Source organism: Myotis brandtii, unplaced genomic scaffold, assembly GCF_000412655.1.
Source record: "Myotis brandtii unplaced genomic scaffold, ASM41265v1 scaffold699, whole genome shotgun sequence".
NCBI lineage: Eukaryota > Metazoa > Chordata > Mammalia > Chiroptera > Vespertilionidae > Myotis > Myotis brandtii.
Genome location: NW_005370733.1, coordinates 1125320 through 1144845, shown reverse-complemented (window position 1 = coordinate 1144845; position 19526 = coordinate 1125320). Strand labels below are relative to the sequence as shown.

The 19526-nt window shown below is 44.7% G+C and overlaps 1 protein-coding gene across 3 annotated transcripts in view; it reads left to right on the top strand.

Annotated features, from left to right (window-relative positions):
• Window positions 1–19526, top strand: part of NUP214 (nucleoporin 214kDa) — a 78624-nt gene that overhangs the window by 14907 nt on the left and 44191 nt on the right. For 2 of the 3 annotated variants that reach the window (XM_005882143.2, XM_014529882.1), the window contains exons 11-22: window positions 291–452; window positions 1791–2280; window positions 3605–3774; window positions 6898–6992; window positions 9331–9417; window positions 9576–9725; window positions 10861–11019; window positions 13303–13406; window positions 16087–16269; window positions 17000–17085; window positions 17176–17259; window positions 19246–19509. In XM_005882143.2, the coding sequence (XP_005882205.1) occupies window positions 291–452; window positions 1791–2280; window positions 3605–3774; window positions 6898–6992; window positions 9331–9417; window positions 9576–9725; window positions 10861–11019; window positions 13303–13406; window positions 16087–16269; window positions 17000–17085; window positions 17176–17259; window positions 19246–19509 (2034 nt within the window). The remainder of the gene's footprint in view (window positions 1–290; window positions 453–1790; window positions 2281–3604; window positions 3775–6897; window positions 6993–9330; window positions 9418–9575; window positions 9726–10860; window positions 11020–13302; window positions 13407–16086; window positions 16270–16999; window positions 17086–17175; window positions 17260–19245; window positions 19510–19526) is intronic. The other variant, XM_014529883.1, reaches the window with a different exon arrangement.

Sequence of the window (19526 nt, the reverse complement as noted above, 5' to 3'; positions counted from 1 at the left end):
CCCGGCACCGGGGCCCTTGGGAAAATCCAGGAAGCTTTGGGAGAGTCCGAGCTGCTCCCGGACGGCTGGGCCTCGATGCGCGCCCAGCGGATGGTGGCTGTCAATCAGGAGCCTCCATGCAGGCCTGGCGGACGGTGGCCATCCGGCCAAGGCAGTGGCTCTGGGAAGGGTGGTTGGGAGAAAGCTGTTGAGACTTGGCCCGAGGGAGCTGCCTGGAGCTGTGGGCTGTCAGCCCCTTCTGGCCCAGGCAGTCCTTCCCTCTTTCTTCACTTTTGTTTCTTTTTTAACAGCTGATGAGAAGACTCTTCCTCCGGCTCCGGTTCTTCTGTTACTCTCAACAGATGGTGTGCTCTGTCCATTTTACATGATCAACCAGAATCCCGGAGTGAGGTCCCTCATCAGGACACCGGAGCCGCTCCCACTGGAGGGAGAGCGCCAGCCCAGGTCATCAGGTATGTCTCCCCTTCAGCAGAAAGGAACGCCAGGGGCCGGTACAGGGCTCTTCCCAAGGAGGGAAGTATGTGAGAATACAGTTATCTCGGGACAGTCATTCTTACTGCATCGGGGACTCCGTTTTTCTTTGAACAAACATGCACACACTTGCCTTCCCTCACTCACGAGCTCTATTCTCCAACCTGTACTTCACTTCAGAGGAAAAGGAAGCTCGGCCAGTGGGCCCCATCAGATAGTTTACCAACAATACCCTATTGTGGGACTGTACAGTATATGGTCGGAATCCTGAGGGCAGGTTTTATCATAAGGGATTGCGTAAGTAAATGATTGTGCATTCATACACTGAGTGCCTTGTAACTATTGAGAATGATATGTATGGAAAGGAAAGAGTTAATGTGATATATCATAAAAAGCACTATATACTATGAGAAAAATGTGTACATAAAAATACTTAAAAGATTCATTTTTAAAATAAAAACTGGTTATTTACATTTATTTTATTAGAGAGATTAAGTATATTTATTTTTTGTGAATTAGTTTCCCAGCTTTTGTCTATTAGAGTCTTAAAATTTTCAAATCTCAATCTGTATTCATTCTTGCTGCAGATTTTTTTAATTTACCTTTTAGTTATGTAACTATCTTTTTATATAGTCAAATCTTAATCCTTTGTGGTTCTTTTTAAAAAAAACATTTGTATTGATTTCAGAGAGGAAGGGAGAGGGAGGAAAAAAAAAAAACATCAATGATGAGAGACGAGCCTGCAACCCGGACATGTGTCCTGACAGGGAATAAACCATGACCTCCTGGTTCATGGGTTGACGCTCAACCACTGAGCAACACCAGTCAGGCCTTTTTGTCATTTCTGGATTTATTAAGTTAACCTCTCAGAGACTAAACTCATTTTTGCCTCCTTTGAGATACAGTGTATATGTGCTTTTGTGTGTATCTTTATTCACCTGAACTTGCTTTCAGTGACTTACAGGTAGAGATGTGAATTACAAGCTTTCCTGATTGGGATGCAATGTTGCCAGATGACTTGCTTTTCACGTTGAGAAGTGTACTTTTCTGTATTACTCAGCTGGGCATCCATGAAGTGCTGTTAGTCAGTCTAACGTCTTCCCCCGTTTCCTTTTCCTTCAAAGCTCTGTCATCTTCTAGGGAACGTTTGCTGTGGAACGTGAACCAGCAGCTCCATCTCCCGTGTTTCTTTCTCCTTCATGCAGCAGGACCTTCATTTCTGGCTTCCTTCTGCCACAAACCCTTTCCGCTGGCCTTCTGTTATGTGGCCCTCCGCTGTATGGTGTTGACTCGTCCCTTCCCCCATTTCTTCATCGCAGGAAGTATTCCCACGACCCCAACCTCGCCCATCCCGCAGAAACCCGAGGCTTCAGCAGCTGCAGCTCCTGTCTCCGTTCCACCTTCCCTGCCGGCTGCTCCCACCGCCACCTTCTCTCTGCCCTCTGCTGTGGGGGCCTCTGCCGCGTTCTCCTTTGGTTCTTCGTCCTTGAAATCATCTGGGTCTGTTGCTGGGGAGCCCCCTCCGTACCCCAGTGGTTCTGACACTTCAAAAGCAGCAGTGGGCTCCGGTGCAGCCACCTTTTCATTCGCTCCTCCTCAAGCCTCCCTGGCGCCCACGCCCGCGACCTCTCCCATGGCGCCCGCGGCCTCTCCCATGGCACCCGCAGCTGCTTCGTTCTCCTTTGGCTCATCGGGTTTTAAGCCTCCTTTGGAAAGCACACCAATGCCAAGTGCGTCCACTCCCGGCATTGGATTGAAGCCCTCCTTCCCACCCTCAGCCTCTGCTGTCAAGCTCAACCTTGGCGAAAAGTAAGTGGCACTTGGGTTTGATTTTCCCGTAGGGTAGGAGGGGGTACCCGTGTTGTTCACCGAAAACAGCTGCTGTGAGTGCAGTTACTCAGTGACTTTCTGTGGGGGTTTTTGTTTGTTTTTCATTTTTTCCCAAAGTAATACTAGCAAATGACAAAAATCCAAATAACATAAAAGGTTTGCATTTCATTCGTGTCCAGAAGGGTTTCTTAGATTATTATTATTATTATTATTATTATTATAGCTTTATATTTAAATAGTTTTTTGCTTTTTCAGGTTTCAAATGTAGGTGATATCCCTTATTTAAAAAATGTAGCCACACAAAGTATATATCCTGTAGGGGAAGTGAATCTCTTGTCCACCCTTGAGACTCTGCACTGTTTTCTATGTGGCCACCAGTGACCGCGTGAAATTGTATTCACATCGGATGACTCCTGCTTGGCAGCCCCGTGCCTTCTCGTTGCTCCGAGTACAGCCCAAACTTCGTAACTTGGTATCCCAGTTCCCTCCAGATCTGGATCGACCAGCTCACTCATCTTACTTTTTACTTCTTTATCTGCTTGTGGTGTTCTCCCCACTAGACTGTAAGCCTCCTGAACGAAGTGATTCCTTAGACCTCGTAGCCCTTCCCAAGACAGCCATCCGGAGTAAACACTACCAGCACTCCCACACTCATCTGGACTCTTTCGTGGCTGTGGAGGTGTTGTCACCACTGCCACCATTGTCATTGCCGATGTTGAATTGTCACACAGTCACTTCATTCTAATAGTTGCCTAGTGTTCTATTTTGTGGCTGCATGTTAATTTACTGTCCCAGTCATTGAATGCTGGATGTTGAGATTGTTTACAGACGTTTGCTCTTTAGGTGAAACTTACCTGACATTCCCCATGGACTGAACATCCCAAAGAGGGTGACCTGCTTCCCTCTTCCTCTCACTCCTCAGAGGCTGTGATCACCCACAACGAGCTCTCAATAATGTTGGCAAAACGAGGTTACTGAACTCTCCTAAGCATAACTGAGTCCCACCCTTTTGCTCTACTCAGCTTGATAGAATAGAAAATATTTCGTATCATGATAGACTTAGTTTCATTTTCCTGTTAAGTATTTATTTGATATTTTTATTGACTAACTCATTCCTAAATAAGCAGAAGATCAGACCAATGTTTCTTGCAGCTTTCACCTTTTATAAAAAGTGGCTAAACATTTACATTTCTTGAAGGCTAAAAAGTATGGATAGTAGGTTATCCTTTGATGACTTTGCTCATGAGCAGCACGGAAGAGTCTTCAGCAGGCTATTCTGATGCATTCGGGCTGCCGTTCCCAGGTTCACTGCCGTGGCTGCCTCTGCTCCTAACAGCACACCGAGCACACCCCCGATGCTGCCCTTCTCCGCCTCCAAGCCAGCTTCTTCCGGACCTCTCAGCCACCCCACGCCCCTCTCAGCAGCATCTGGCTCCGTGTCAGCCAAGTCCTCAGCCTCCCCCTCAGCATCAGGTAGGGTTTAAATACACTGCTTTAGAGCTCCATCCTGCATTCTCAGATTAGCATCTCTCAATAGTTAAGCTCAGCTAAGGTAGTTGGACTTGGTTATTTTTTCATGCCTCCTGTATCTCACACTGACGTGCTATGACACACACTCTGCTGTCTGCCTTGGGAGGCTTCGCAGTGGCCTCAGGGCTGCCACGCCTTCTCTGACACTCCTCCTGCGCACTTGACACTTGATGATGCGAGTTGTCCAGCCTTTATCTTCCCTGGGAGCCTGCCCCCTGTGAAGGGCCAGAACAGAACAATTCTTTAAGCCTCGGTGGCTGTCACACTATTGCCTCTAGTGGCTGTCTTGAATTTTCATACTCAGCCCTACTGTGAGCAGATTTATTAAATAAAGATCATCGTGGAAATAATTATTATAGCCAGGTTGAATTGAAGTGCATTATGAAACTCCAAGAGCAAATTACCTTTTTTTCCTACCAAACCTGCAGAAATGTTGCAAAAGTTATATCATGAACTAGGAGCCCAGCGCGTGATTCGAAATCGCAAGGAACTGCCCACCCTCAAGTCGCCGGTCTGGCCCTGACTCCTTCCCTGGGCCCCCCACAGCCATGACCGCTGCCGGTCCAGCCCTGCCTCCCTCTCCAGCCCTTGAAGCAGCCGTGGCCGCTGCTGATCGGGCCCTCCTCCAGCGCAGGCGCGCGGAGGCCCCTGCTGCCCCGCCCCCAACGCTGCTCACCCAACCTCCTGTCCGATCAACCCGTTATGACATCCCTGTTATTTAGCTTATTCTCTTATTTTATATATATAGATACTATACCCTTCACCAAAATTCAACACTTGCTAACATTGTGCACCATTTGTTATAATACATTTTTTCCTAAAACCTTTGAAAGTTAATTACAACATGAAACACTTCACATCTAAGTACTTCAGTATCTCTACTAAAAACAAGGGCACACAATCCATTGTCACTGCAGGAAATTTAACAATAATCTATCACCCATATGCACATTTCTACAGTTATCCCCATAATGGTTTTTATGGAGTCTCCCCCTTTAAGCCAGGAGCCAATCAGTGATCACAATATATTCCAACTGGGTCTCAGTCTCAGTCTCATACATTTGCCACCTTTTTGTCTTCACAGCACTGACATTTTGGAAGAGGTCAGGCCAGTAGGTTTGTGGGCGGTCCCTCACTTTGGACCTAGTTTCCTGCATGATGAGGTTCAGGTTAAGCGTTTTGAGCAGTAACACCACATAGGTGACGCGCATCACACCGCATGATTGGTTTGTCCTGACATAGTGATGTTCTTTGGTCCATTGCTTAAGGTGGTGTTTGCCAGACCTGTCTCAGTTTTTAACTTGGTTATTGTCATGAATGCCAGCAGTAATACCTAGCCAGACATTTAGGTAACCATTTGGTGTTTGTGTGATGAGAATAATTTTATTTCGGTAAATATCAAGCAGGCATTGAGCTGTGAAATGCCTGAAATCATCTCTTTACCTGCTGCTCAGGAGAAAGGGCTGCGTTGCGGGGTTTGCCAGTCACGTCATGCTAGGACTTTTCATGAGATTCTGAAGGCATCGTATAAGACCCAAAAGTTCAGAAGCCTCGCCTTAGTCTTTTCATGTCTCTTTATGGTTTGGGAGAGAAAACTGGAATCTTAGTCCACATTTACTTTCTTACTTTCTGCTGCTCACCACCCAAATCTGCCCCACCCTGTGCCATTATTTAATTCTTAAAGTTTGGGGGGGAGGGGTCCTAGTTTATTGGTTCTCAGTCCCAGTTGCACACTAGACTCATGGGAGATCCATCCCCTAGTAGTGTAATCAGACTCTCTGGAGTGACACTTGGGGTTTTGGTATGTTTGTATTTTTATTTTTAGTATTTTATTTTTATCCTCACCTGAGGACATGCTGAGAGAGAGGAAGGGAGAGTGGAGGAGAGAGAGAGAAAAAATCAGTGTGAGGGAGAAACATCAATTGCTTGCCTTCTGCACACTCTCCAACTGCATCAAACTCGTAACCCAGATATGTACCATGACTGGGAATTGAACTGCCAGCCTTTCGGTGCACACTCAGGCCAGATGGTGTGTTTGTTTTCTTTTAAAAGTTTTCCTGATTGCCCTGACCAGTTTGGCTCAGTGGATAGAGCGTTGGCCTGCGGACTAAAGGGTCCCAGGTTCGATTCCAGTCAAGGGCATGTACCTTGGTTGCAGGCACATCCCCAGTAGGGAGTGTGCAGGAAGCAGCTGAATTGGTGTTTCTCTCTCATCGATCTTTCTAACTCTCTATCCCTCTCTGTAAAAAATTAATAAAATATATTTTAAAAAATAAAAGTTCCCCTGATGATTCTAACGCGCAGTGGGTGAGCCTTGTGTTAGAGCAGTGGTTCTCAACCTGTGGGTCGAAACCCCTTTGGAGGCAAACGACCCTTTCACGGGGGTCACCTAAGACCATCGGAAAACACATATATAATTACATATTGTTTTTGTGATTCATCACTATGCTTTAATTATGTTCAATTTGTAACAATAAAAATACATCCTGCATATCAGATATTTATATTACGATTCATAACAGTAGCAGAATTACAGTTATGAAGTAGCAACGAAAATAATGTTATGGTTGGGGGTCACCACAACATGAGGAACTGTATTAAGGGTCGCGGCATTAGGAAGGTTGAGAACCACAGTGTTAGAGGCTTCCAGGAGGGTCCGACGACCCTGTGAGTTCTTACAAGGTGATGGGGATCATTGGTCTCATCTGATGGTTTAAACTGTCCTCAGTTCCCTGAGGTGCACCAGGAGCCTCTGTGAGGAGGAAGGAGGGGCCAGCTGACTGGCCTGGGCCTGCCCATAAGTTCTCCTGCCTGTTCTCAGAGACACCCTAGTTTTATCTGCTTTATGAAAGAATTCCCGAAGCTAAAAATGGAATGCGTGCTTTTTAGTTATCCTGGAACCGGGGCTAACACAGCTGTGGCCATCACTCCACAGTGATGACAAAGATCATAAAAGGGGCCAGGGACAATTCGAATCTTTACTATTGTTTGAGGAAAGGGCACTTGAGATGGGAGAAGTATCGGGAGTAAATGCTGTCTGTTTTAACGGACTTCTTGTTCTGGCAGGGCGATCTGCTCATGGCGGCCCAGGCCCAGTGTCCTCAGTGGGGCAGAAATCACCCAGGATAACCGCTCCGGTGGCCAAGGCGGGCTCTCCCCAGGTACTTGAACCTCACTCGCAATCCTCTGCCTGTTCATTTACTGCCCCTGCAGACATGTTTATAAAATGGGTTTTTGTGTTTTAGAATTTACACTTTTGCAATAGTTCTTAGGACTGTGTGGTGGGAAATATGTGAGTTTTGAGTATTTGTAATGTGTGCTCTGTGCTCACATTACAAATGTATCTCAGCTCTAGAGTCTTTGCGCCCTTTCCTCTGCTGGGTCCTGAGCTTACGCAGGACCTGACCCTCTCAGTTTGTCGTAGTCTCTTGTCTGAAAATACCATGGCATCTGATTTTTCTCTTATTCTCAAAGTAATCAATAAATCTATCCAGTGCCCCTTTTCCTCACCATCTCGGTTGATTTTACTTATTTAACTTTTATTGACATATTGTATACAGAAGTACTCATGCGAGACACACACACCTAAGTGAATTATCACCAGCTGGATACACCTGGGTAACCAACACTCAGATTGAGGAATGGAATGTGACTGGGACCCCAGAATGCCCCTCGTCTGTTCCTTTCCAGTTGCTACCTTGCCAAAGGGGCTCAGCTGTCATAATTTCTGACAGTACAGCTTAGCTTAGCCTGTCTGTACCTTCTATAAACGGAATCACACGGCATGTATTCTTGTATCTGGCTGTTTTGCTCATCATTATGTTGGTGAGGTTTATCTATATCATATGGGGTGGCTATCCTACATGTGTTCATTCCATCTCAGTGGGCATGCCAGCAGCTCCCAGGTTTGAATTATGTGAACAGTGTTGCAGTGACCCTGCTAGGTGATGTTACTCAACGTATGCATTTCTGTTGAGTAAATATCCATGTGGAATTGCTGGTCCTAGATGGTGCTTTTATTCCTCACAATTCCCAGGCATGTATGCGCGTTCAGCTGTTCCATGTCTTCACCAATCTTGGTATTTTTCATCGTTTATTGTTGGTGTATTTTGTGGTTTCAACTTGTATTTCCCTAATGACCAGTAAAATTGAGTTTTTCCATATGATTATTGGTCATGTGAATACGGGTGACTGTTCACGTTTTTTTACTCATTTTTCTATTGAGTTTTCTGTCTTTTTCTTAGTGATTTGTAAGAGTTAGTTCCACACATATAAATGCACATACGCGCACACACATATAATGTAACTACTTTCTTAGTATGTGAATTGCCTTTTCATTCTATTTATGGTTTCTTTTGATGACTGCAAATTCTTAATTTTAATTTAGTTTCATATATCAATTTTTATTCTATGATTAGTTCTTTCTGTATTCTATTTTAAGAAATCATTTCCTATTCCAAGGTAAAAAGATATTTTCCTTTTTATTTTTCAATTACAGTTTACTTTCAGTATTATTTTGTGTTAGTTTTAGGTGTACAGCATCGTGGTTAGACAGTCATACTTTACAAAGTGTTCCCCTCCTATGTTTATCTAAAAGCTTTATTATCTTTTCATATTTAGATCTACAGTCTGTCATCTCAGTTTATTTTTATGGTATAACTTAAAGATGATTTTATGTCAGTTTCCCACTAGATTATGTTAGTATCCTCAGAACAGGAGTCATGTCTTTTCTTCTGTCACTCTCTCAGCCAACCCCCACTTGCCCTCAGCACACAGTACAGGCACACAGTAAATAGTTCACAGGTCTGGCTTTTGGCACAGTGCTGGACACATGGTGTTTGTTAAATAAATGTTTGCTGTTTTAATGAATACATATACATTTTTTTAAAATATATTTCTTTATTGATTTCAGAGAGGAAGGGAGGAGAGAGAGAGAGAAACATCAATGATGAGAGAGAATCATTGATCGGCTGCCTCTTGCATGCCCCCTACTGGGGATTGAGCCTGCAACCCAGGCATGTGCCCTTGGCCGGAATCGAACCTGGAACCCTTCAGTCCGAAGGCTGAAGCTCTATCCACTGAGCCAAGCCGGCTAGGGCAATACATATACATTTTAAAAACTCTATGTTAATTGCTATAGGGTCACCTCACCTCAAGTAGTCCCCCCTTTTATTCTCTTTATATGTTCCTGTTTACTATTCCATATCACTATCACCAGCTGAAATTTATCTGATTTGTTTACTTTTTATTATTTGTTTTATCCCAGTAGAAGATACGTTCCCTGAGTGTAGGGATCTCATTTATCTTGTTAACCTCTTCTCCACTGTCTAAGTGTGCCTTCTACCAAGCAGATACCCAGTAAATCCAGGCTCAAAGGAATGAATGACGGAACGAGTGTTACAAGAGTGACACTACCTGTGATAGGCATGGAACCCATTGCTTCAAGAAGCCGTACTTGGAGTATTGGGTACATTTTAAATGTTTTGCCTTCCATTTCAGGCAAAGTCACTTGCGACTCCTGTGACAGAAAAGCAGGGACATCAGTGGAAAGAGTCAGACCCTGTGATAGTTGGAATTGGCGAGGAGGTAAGCTTGCTCCTGCATGTTTTTCCCACATGGCTGTTTCATTCTGGCTTTGAGCCTTGGCGTGTCCCAAGAGTCTGTGCTGTCAGTGAGCCCAGTAGCGGTGACGTGACTGCTGTGCCATTCGAACTAAGAAGTCTCCTTGTGTGTGGCTTCTGCAGATCGCGCACTTTCAGAAGGAGCTGGAAGAGCTGAAAGCTCGAACTGCGAAAGCCTGTTTCCAAGTGGGAACCTCTGAGGAGATGAAGATGCTGCGGACAGAATCGGATGACCTGCATGGCTTTCTTTTGGAGATTAAAGACACCACCGAGGTTCGTATTTACGGATGGTCTTGCGAAGTTGATTGCACTCTTAACAGTTGTGCTCCTAGTACTCCATGGCTGTGTATGCTTTTTCTTCAAGGACCACAGTGTTGTTTCTTATGTGTGTGAGTCGTTCACGGAGGAATGCCCAAGTTCAGATTCTACCTTTAGCACTTAATAAACTAGATGACTTTGGGCAAGTTAATCTAGCTGCTCTGTTTTAGTTTTCTCATGGGAAGTGGACTGATAAGAGTTCCTACCCTATTGACACGTACAAGGCACTCCATAAAGTTGCCAGTTGTTAAAGTAGTATTTGAAAATTTACTTTCGAATGTTTGAAAGGGTAAGTTCTCCAGGGTGTTAGCAGTGACTGCCTTCAGTAAGATTACAGCTACTGTTAATACTTATTCTCTGAATTTTCAATCGTTAGAAATGGTTTCTTTCTTCTTTTTTAAAAAAAATAGATTTTTTATTGATTTCAGAGAGGAAGGGAGAGAGAGAGAGAAATATCGATGATAAGACTTATTGATTGGCTGCCTCGTGCACGCCCCCTACTGGGGATCAAACTGTGACCTCCTGGTTCGTGGTCTACGTTCAACCACTGAGCCACACCAGCCGAGCCGAAATGGTTTCTTAATGAGAAAGAAAAATAATTTTTTAAATGAACATTGGTAGACTAAAAAAGAGAAAAAAGAAAATTAAAAAAAAAAAGCCCCAGTCAGTTTGGATCAGTGGTTGGAGCATCAGCCTGTGGACTGAAGGATCCCGGGTTTGATTCTGGTCAAGGGCACATACTTCTGTTACAGGCTCGATCCCTTGCCCTGGTCAGGGCACATGTGGGAGGCAACTAATCAGTATATCTCTTTCACATCGATGTTTCTCTCTCCCTTTCACTCTCTCTAAAAATCAATGGAGAAAAAAATCCTTGGAAGAGGATTAACAACAACACAAAATTACAGGGGAAAAAAAGAACATTGGTATCTTTCTCTAAGCAGTGAAATTCTTTTTTTGCGTGACTATTAACTGTATTCAGTGTTCACCATGTTAACTGTTTGAGAAGCACCACCTTCCTTGATCCAGAACAGAAAGGTTAATTTCTTAGAAATACCACTTTTTGTATCAGTACATTCTATTCCTTTCGTAGTCTCTTCATGGAGATATAAGCGCCCTGAAAACAACTCTACTTGAGGGCTTCGCTGGTGTTGAAGAAGCCAGGGAGCAGAGTGCGAGGAACCGTGACTCGGGATACCGGCACTTGCTCTACAGGAGACCCCTGGACCCCAGGAGTGAGGCGCAGCTCCAGGTAGGAGCCAGCAGAGCACTGGCAGCAGGGCCTCGCTGTTCTCCTCGAAGCCTGGGTTCGGGCGACTGTCTTACGAATTGGCTCACTTCCTGTGAGTAATTTACCTGTTCCCCATAGACTTCCTTAACTGATAGAGAAAATGGGACTCTTCCACGTAATGCTTTTTGGATTAAACAAAAATGGAATTCTTAACTAAACCCTCAGCTTGGTAGAAAGTATGCTGTTGAAAAAGATACATTGAGAAATCAAGTCATGAATAATAACTATTAAAGTAGCAACTACTCATTGAGCACCAGGTACTCTGCCGGGTGTTTTTTACACATTATTTCTAGTCTTTAAAACCAGCTGCTCTGTAAGACTCAAGTTTCCGATCCCAGTGTACAGATGAGGACGGTGAGCCTCAGAGGCGAGGGAGCCTGCCCAAGGCGGTGGTGGTGGTAGGAGTGGAACCAGAATCAAGACCTCCTCTTGCCCGGGTGCTTTCCTGTGTGCCATAATTTAGCAGCGCTACTTTTCTCATTAATTGTTAATTAATTATTCTTATTCTCTATCTTTGTGAGATCTGGTTTTTGTTTTCATCTTTCAATTTATTCCAAACTGTTGTACCATCAGCTTGGTGGGGGGTCATGCCCAGTTCCTTGCATTTGCCTAGAATCCCTGTAGAAGTGGGGCACAGAGGGCAGTGCTGGTCACCCTCACCCAGCACGGGAGGAACCCCTTCTGCCCAGAAAACCCACCGCCACAGGCCTCACCTGATAAACTCTCTGACAGTAGGAAAAGGAGAGACATGGTCCCTCCACCCAGAAAGGGGAGGAGCCCTGGCTGTGTCCACAGCCCTGAGGGATCCCTAGATGCTCCTCCACGGTGGACATTAACCCTCCTAGCAAGGGGGTGCTAAACACGGCCTGCACTCTTCATCTAGTCACACTTGCTTCCTACTGCCTTTTCACCTCCTGCTCTGCGTCCAAACTAAAGGAAAAGCATACAGCTATTGGGAAACACTCCCATTCAAAAAGAAGTCAGTTTCTCTTTTCATAGTGCTAAATAGACCATAGTAGCTGGCATGTATCAGTTCATGCCCTGTACAAAAGAAATGTCCTGGAAGTACCGATGTCTCACCACTAGTAGGTGCTGGACCCTTGAGCCTGGACAGTCTGGCTCAGAGCCTGTGCTCTTGACCACACACTACAACGTGCAGCCCCTCCAGCTGGCTAAGTGGCAGTGGGGAAGAGGAACACACAAACGCAGTGTGGATATGTTCCTGTGGGATTACAGGCGGGGGAGCAGCTAGGCCACAGAGAATAAGTGTTTGTGATGGGCTGCAAAAGAAGCGTGGGTGTTCTGAGAGATGAAATCGGGAGAGCACTCGGGAGCTAATGCACGGCGGTCTCGTTGTGCCTGAGTGTTCAGAGAAAGGGCCTCCCCGTAGCCAGGTGTTGGCTGAAATTTACATTTGATGCTGAGGTTACTGCCACTTCCTGGAACCAGCTTGACTCTCTTTCAACGACATTTCCTCTTTTTCAGTTGGGACACGTACCCTTATCCAAGGATAATTTTAAGCTACATTTAAACACAGATGCAGAGAGCTTTCCCTGTGTATGCACATTGTCTTCATTTGCTTACACATTTAATGGACTGCTTCGTCTTTATTGTTCATTTTTGAAAGTCAAGTTGTATAGCATGAAGGTTAACACTGGATCAAAATTTAAAATTATTGCAGGCCTAAAATAAGTTAATAGATAAGAATTTTAATGCACTTTCTAGTGTTGATGCTATTTTTTTGTTTGTTTTGGAGAAATGAAATTTTCTCAATTGGTGAGATGACTTCTGTGTTCTGAATAATTGGTTCAGAATTATTTTCAGCACTGTTTTGTAGGATAATTTTGTCTCTAGTACAGTTAATTTCATGGGTGGGGGAGCAAAACCTAAATGGATGCCCTGTCGGAGTACCGGAGTGCAGCGGAAAATTCCTAGGCCAGGCTGAGTTACTTCAGAGGAACTGAAAAATGAGAACTAAGCAAGAACTTTTGTTCCCTGGAGGCCCTGGACTGACACCCTTTCTGTTTCTGTTTCTTTACACCACCTCTCTGTCACACCCTCAGAAAGGTTGAGTTTCTGGATTTCATTTGGATTGTAATGTTCTGATGATTATGTTAAAACCTAGTATGTGTTCTTTGTTCATTATGGTTCTCAATATAAAAATAATTGAAAATTATTTTGATTGTTTTGATACATCTTTCTCCAAGCTACTGGAAAATGGAGTCTTTTTTTTTTTTCTTGTAGGAAATTCGGCGCCTTCATCAATACGTGAAGTTTGCTGTCCAAGATGTGAATGATGTTCTAGACTTGGAGTGGGATCAGCATCTGGAACAAAAGAGAAAACAAAAGTAAGCAAGGTCCCATCCCCCACTGGTGGCAGGAGATAGTGCTGCCGCCTTTTCAAAAGATTTAGGAACATGGATAAAAACCCTGAAATGTTCACTCTCATCGACCCCGTCTTTCTGCTTCCAGATATTTGTTCTGCAGACACAATAGCAGTGCTCACAACAGCGTGCATCAGAGAATTTATATCGCAGCTCAGCTAGCTTGTGATGCAGACAAATTGGATTAACCCTGCTTACCCACGGCTTAGAGGAGGGGCTCAGAGTCTGGTCTCTTTCTCTTAATACAGACATAACCATGGACTAGCATGTTCTCCAAATATCACATTAAAGATATGTTACAGGGAGTGTACAAGATGGTGATTATAGAGGCCCAGTGCACGGATTTGTGCACCAGTGGGGTCCCTCGCCCTGGCCTGCGCCCTCTCTCGAAATCTGGGACCCCTCAGGAGATGTCGGAGAGCCGGTTTCAGCCCAATCCCCACAGTCCAGGCCGAGGGACCCTGCTGGTACACAAATTCATGCACCAGGCCTCTAGTATGCATATACAATCTTTGGTTAATCTCTTCCCACCCTCCCCCTCCCCCCTTCCCTCTGAGATTCATCAGTCTCTTCCATGTTTCCATGCCGGTGGTTTCCACTCCTGCATTGAGCACCTGCCCCCTGGTGGTCAGTGCGCATCATAGCTACCGGCTAGTTGACTGATTGCTTAGGCTTTTATAAATACAGATTATTAGATACGATATATGTAATATGAAAAAGGTAAGACAAAATATTGGGTGATCTCAACATGGAGAACTAAACATTGAAAAGAGGCTGGAAATTAATCGGACAATATAATCACAGATACAGCTGCGAGATGGGGTTAAGAGGAATTTTTTCTTCATACTCTTGTATATTCCAAGTTTTCTTTTTAAGGAAACATTCCTGATTAGTGTGGCTAATTAGAAGGATGAGAGGAATGATGACAAAGGTATGACAAGGAACAGAATGCAGTACATTGTTAGAATAGTCGTGTGCCAATGAGAAATTGGAAAAACAGGTCAGCCCTCCACGCGTCCCATGTTGAAACACCTACACTTGATCGGTGGATTAGCCGTGTGGGGAAGCAAACCAAGAAATGCTCTGTTTACCTGTTTATAAAGCTGTGTGATCACAGAACTTTAAGTGGGGCAGCCTGGGTGGGATGTCAGGGGCAGGGCCAGAATGTGCTTAAAATTCAGTGAGCAGAATTGAATGCGTTCTATTGTACCACGTGGAGGATGGCTTTGTGCCCAACCTGAGGAATCTGCTTGGAACATAGGTAGGGGAGATAGAGGTGAGCATTGGTCCCTCAGACACTGTGGGGAGGATTCCTCACCTGTGGCCTGGAGCACCTGGCCCTGTGGCAGTGGGGCCCCAGTAGAGATTTCACAGCTCCCTCCCTAGTTCTGAGTTCACGTTCAGCCACATGGAGAGGACGGCGTGACCAGGCAATGTGCGTGTCCTGCTCTGCTTGACAGTTAGGTCTCTCTCAGAACAGGGAAGCCGGGCTTGCTTCTCCTTTATGACAGCTCTGTGGACTTACTACCTAATGTGCTTTATTTTTAATTCCCTTTATTCAGAGTTCAGATTCTTAAGTCTATACAGTTTTCTAGCGTTTCTGTTTAGGTCTTTGTATAAGCATTACCTTGTACCCTATTGAAATGTGTTTTTAAACATTTATCTTTTTTTTAAAATATATTTTATTGATTTTTTACAGAGAGGAAGGGAGAGAGAGAGTTAGAAACATCGATGAGAGAGAAACATGGATCAGCTGCCTCCTGCACATCTCCTACTGGGGATGTGCCCGCAACCCAGGTACATGCCCTTGACCGGAATCGAACCTGGGACCTTTCAGTCCGCAGGCCGACGCTCTATCCACTGAGCCAAACCGGTTTCGGCTAAACATTTATCTTGATCCCAGCTGTGTGACTCAGTGGTTGAGGGTCGACCTTTGAACCAGGAGGTCACAACATGGTTCAATTCCTGGTCAAAGCATATGCCCAGGTTGCAGACTCAATCCCCAGTGGGGGGGCATACAGGAGGCAGCCAATCAGTGATTCTCTCTCATCATTGATGATTCTATCTCTCCCTCTCCCTTCCTCTTTGAAATGAAAAATATATTTTAAAATAAAAAAATAATTTTTTTTTATTTTGAACTAACCTGTCACCTGAAGGAAAGGGAACCGGCCCTTCCTTGTTGCAGTTCCTGGGGTGGGTGTTCCTTGCTGCTCCGGCGTGCTCTCTCCCTGGTGCTCTCTCCCCCACTGATTCTTGGCAGCATGTGAAGAGATGACTGACTCCCATCGGCTTTCCTGGGCCTTTTCTTTTATTGAATGTGACTTACACACAGGAAATAGCACATGTCCTAAGTATGTTGCTGAATGAATCTGCCCCCTGTTGTTGACACGTCTCCCACCCAGTTCTACCCAAGGCCTCTGGGATTGTGCCAGTTGTGCCTGCAGGCCTGGCCTTCCTCGTTATGTTGTATCCTTGCTAGGCTTTCGTCCCTTTTTTATGTTCTAGTATTTCCTGATGCTTTCTGTCCGCTAGTGATTCTGTTTTAGTCTTTTCACTGTTATAGTTGTAGTCTTCTTCTTCTTCTGTGGGAGGTTTCTGTACTTGAACCGCTCACGTTGAATTCTTTTCTCATTGCTGTCAACAGGCGCCTGCTTGTGCCGGAGCGAGAGACGCTGTTTAACACCCTGGCCAACAACCGGGAGATCATCAACCAGCAGAGGAAGAGGTTGAACTGCCTGGTGGACAGTCTCCAGCAGCTGCGACTTTACAACCACACTTCCCAGTGGCGCCTTCCCTCGGGGGCGCCCTCCCAGAGCAGCACTCACAGGTGTGCGGGAGAAGGGTCTCTAGCTACTTGCACTCAGTCAGTGTGGCTGAGTGAATGGATACATATTGGGGAGTACGGTGGAATCGTCTTAAAGTGGTTCAGATGTGGGTTTGAAAGTGACCACTGTCTGTTACCTGTGTGACCCTGGTCAGGTTTCTCACCCTCTCTGATCCTCTGTTCCTTTGCTTAATAAATGGGGATAACAATATATGCCTCCCGGGGATGTTGGGGAGTTAAATTCAGTCTAGAAAGCATCCAGTAGTGCGTGTGAGGAAACCGGTGCTCAATAGATGATAGTAGACACTATGGTAACAGTATTGTTTTTTTTGAAAATTAACTGATAGGATTAGGTTGACTTAATTGTTTCAGAGTTTAGGTTTGTCATTTTGCTTGAGTGTGGGAACTTTCAGACCCTAGCAGTTAGGCAGTTTACCCTTGACGTTCCCCGGGTGGTTTTGTGTTTCGCCGTTAAGCCAGATGTGTAGGTGTTCATTGCCCCTTCTGCTGAAGCTCTCTCAGTGCGTGTGCTGGAGGGGGGGCGGGGGGGGCAGCGGGGTGATGCTGTGGTTGCCATCTCTTTCCTTTGGATTGATTACATCGATTGGTCAGATGGCCTGTTTCTGAATGGGGGATGCTCTCATTTCTTGCGCTTATATTTAGGACAATGCACGCCCACCCCTCAGGTTTCTCTGGTCATAGTTGGTTTCTCTATGACACTATCGCACTTCAGTTTTGACAGTGACCTGGAAAGCCTGCGCAATGCTTTGTTGAAAACCACCATAGAGTCTCACACCAAACCCTTGCCGAAAGTACCAGGTAAGTGCGTTCTTCCCGGTCCTTAGCTATTGGTGTTCTTTCTTCTACTGACAAGGTTGTAAGCATTTATGGCTCATGAATTTCTTGCAGCGAAACTGTCCCCTGTGAAACAGGCACAGCTGAGGAACTTCCTGGCCAAGAGGAAGACCCCCCCAGTGAGATCCACTGCTCCAGGTAAAGGAGCTGGGCCTGAACTCTTAGCACAAACCGAACAGCTGGTGTGGGAGTGGGAGGGTGTCTGTCTGTGTCTGTGTTTTCCTTTTGGTTCCTAGTAGGAGCTGGAGGAAATGTCCCTAGAACCTGTTGTGCATCTGAATGCTGGAGTAGGAGCTGCTCGGCCAAGCAGCTCGAGTGGTGGTTTTGGCTTTGCCTCCCTGTTTTCTGCAGTCCTCAGATTGAGTGGCAGTGCTTCCCAAGGGTTTGGGGACGCTGAGCTGGCTCCACGGTTCGTAGCCTCTGCTTTAGAAAGTTGACTTCCCTGATTTGTGTGGGGTTTGAGTAAGATTGTATTTGAGAAAAAGGCTTCTTTTTTTTAAGAAGATAGAGAAAAACCCACTGATTAGGAAATGATGGCTAAAAACACTTACTGAAAAGAAGCCATATAACCAGTGAAAAAAACTTGTTTTTGCTATTAAATTACCTAGATAACCATGTTATACACAGCTTCAGGCATAGTAGTGCTTTGCTTTTGTGCTTGTATCTGCTTTTCTTTTTTCTGTTTTGAGTTGAAACTGGTTTTTTTATACCAACAGCCAATTATTTTTTTGGTAATTAAAATAGGATGGAAATTTAATCTTACTGTACCACCATTCATTAATTTTTCTGTAATCATATAAAGCTAAATTAGGTAAGGTAATAGTCACAGGCAAGTGAAATCTTTTTAACAATCATTTCCATTATCTAAACATATATATACCTTCTCTTAGTAGATAATTGGAAAAATGTGGAAAAATATAACGAAGAATAAAAGTTACTCTTATCCCTCAACCCAAATATGTCATCAATTATGTCATTTTGGTTTACTCTTAAATTTTTTTCTTTGTATCTATAAATTTGATTTTTTGAAAATGAGACTGGGACTGTTGCATTTATAATTTCATACTTTTATATTTTTTAATTAGAAACTTACAAACCTTTACTGTAAAACAGAAAATGACAAGTGTTAGTGAGGATGTGGACAAATTGGGCCCCTTGTGCACTGTTAGTGGAATGTAAAGGGTGCTGCACTATAGAACACAGCTGGTGGTTCCTCAAAAAACTAAATAATTACCATAGGGTCCAACAATCCACCGTGGGCATATACCCCAAAGACTGGAGAGTAGGAACCCAAACAGATATTCTGTACATTCATGTTCATGACAGCATTATTCACAATAGCTGAAAGTAAAAGCAAGCCAAACACCCAATGGATTGAATAGATAAGTGAAATGGGGTGTATACGTATCTTAAAAAGGAAGGAAATTCTGACATGCTACACTGTGGATGAAACTTTAGGATATTGTGCTAAGGAAAAAGCCAGTCACAAAGACAAATATTGTATGAGTCTACTTCTGTGAGTAAGCAGAGCAGTCAAATTCATAGTGACAAACTAGAACGGTGGTCGCCAGAGGCCGAGGGGAAGAGCAGAATGGGGAGTTAGTTTTTAATGGGGACGGTATTTTTAGACCTAATTGATCAAAAGAATCAATAGATTTAACTGCAAATGTCTAAGGCAGTCAGGACTGAGGACCTTCTGTTGTTACCAGTTTGCATTAGGCCTGTTCTTAGAAATCATTGTTGGAAAAGTGACAGCAGTGGTGCGACTTCCCCGTGATGCGGAAGCTTCTCTGTTACTTTTCTGACACGTTATTACTCTGCCTGTGAGATCCGCTGAGGGCACCAGCTCTCCCACTTTCACACCAGCATTCATTCTGCCTCTCACTTCACATTTTTTTGTTTCACAGTCAAAGTGTTCTCGTCATACATGGCTCGATATTTCAAAGCCCCATTTGAGCAGAGACCTCAAACCATCTTTATTCACATTCGACAATAGCTGCTTCCACTTAAAATAAGTAATAATTAAGTCATTTTGCAGATTGGCTATTTGTCTGTCCACAGTGGAAATTACATAGCTCTTGGGCTGCTTCGTTACTGACTTGGGTTTTGTTTGGGGCTTTGTAGCCAGCCTGTCTCGGTCAGCCTTCCTGTCTCAGAGATACTACGAAGACTTGGATGAAGCCAGCTCCACGTCATCCATCTCCCAGTCTCTGGAGAATGAGGACACACAGGCACCCTGTAAAGACGACGATGCCGGGATCCAGGTCCCTCGCCACGCCCCCGTGGTGCGCACTCCCTCCATCCAGCCCGGTCTCTTGCCCCAGGCGGCAGCTCCTTTTGCTAAATCTCACCTGAGTCATGGTCCACCTGGCGTGCTGGGAGCTTCAGGTAGGAAACAAGGAGAT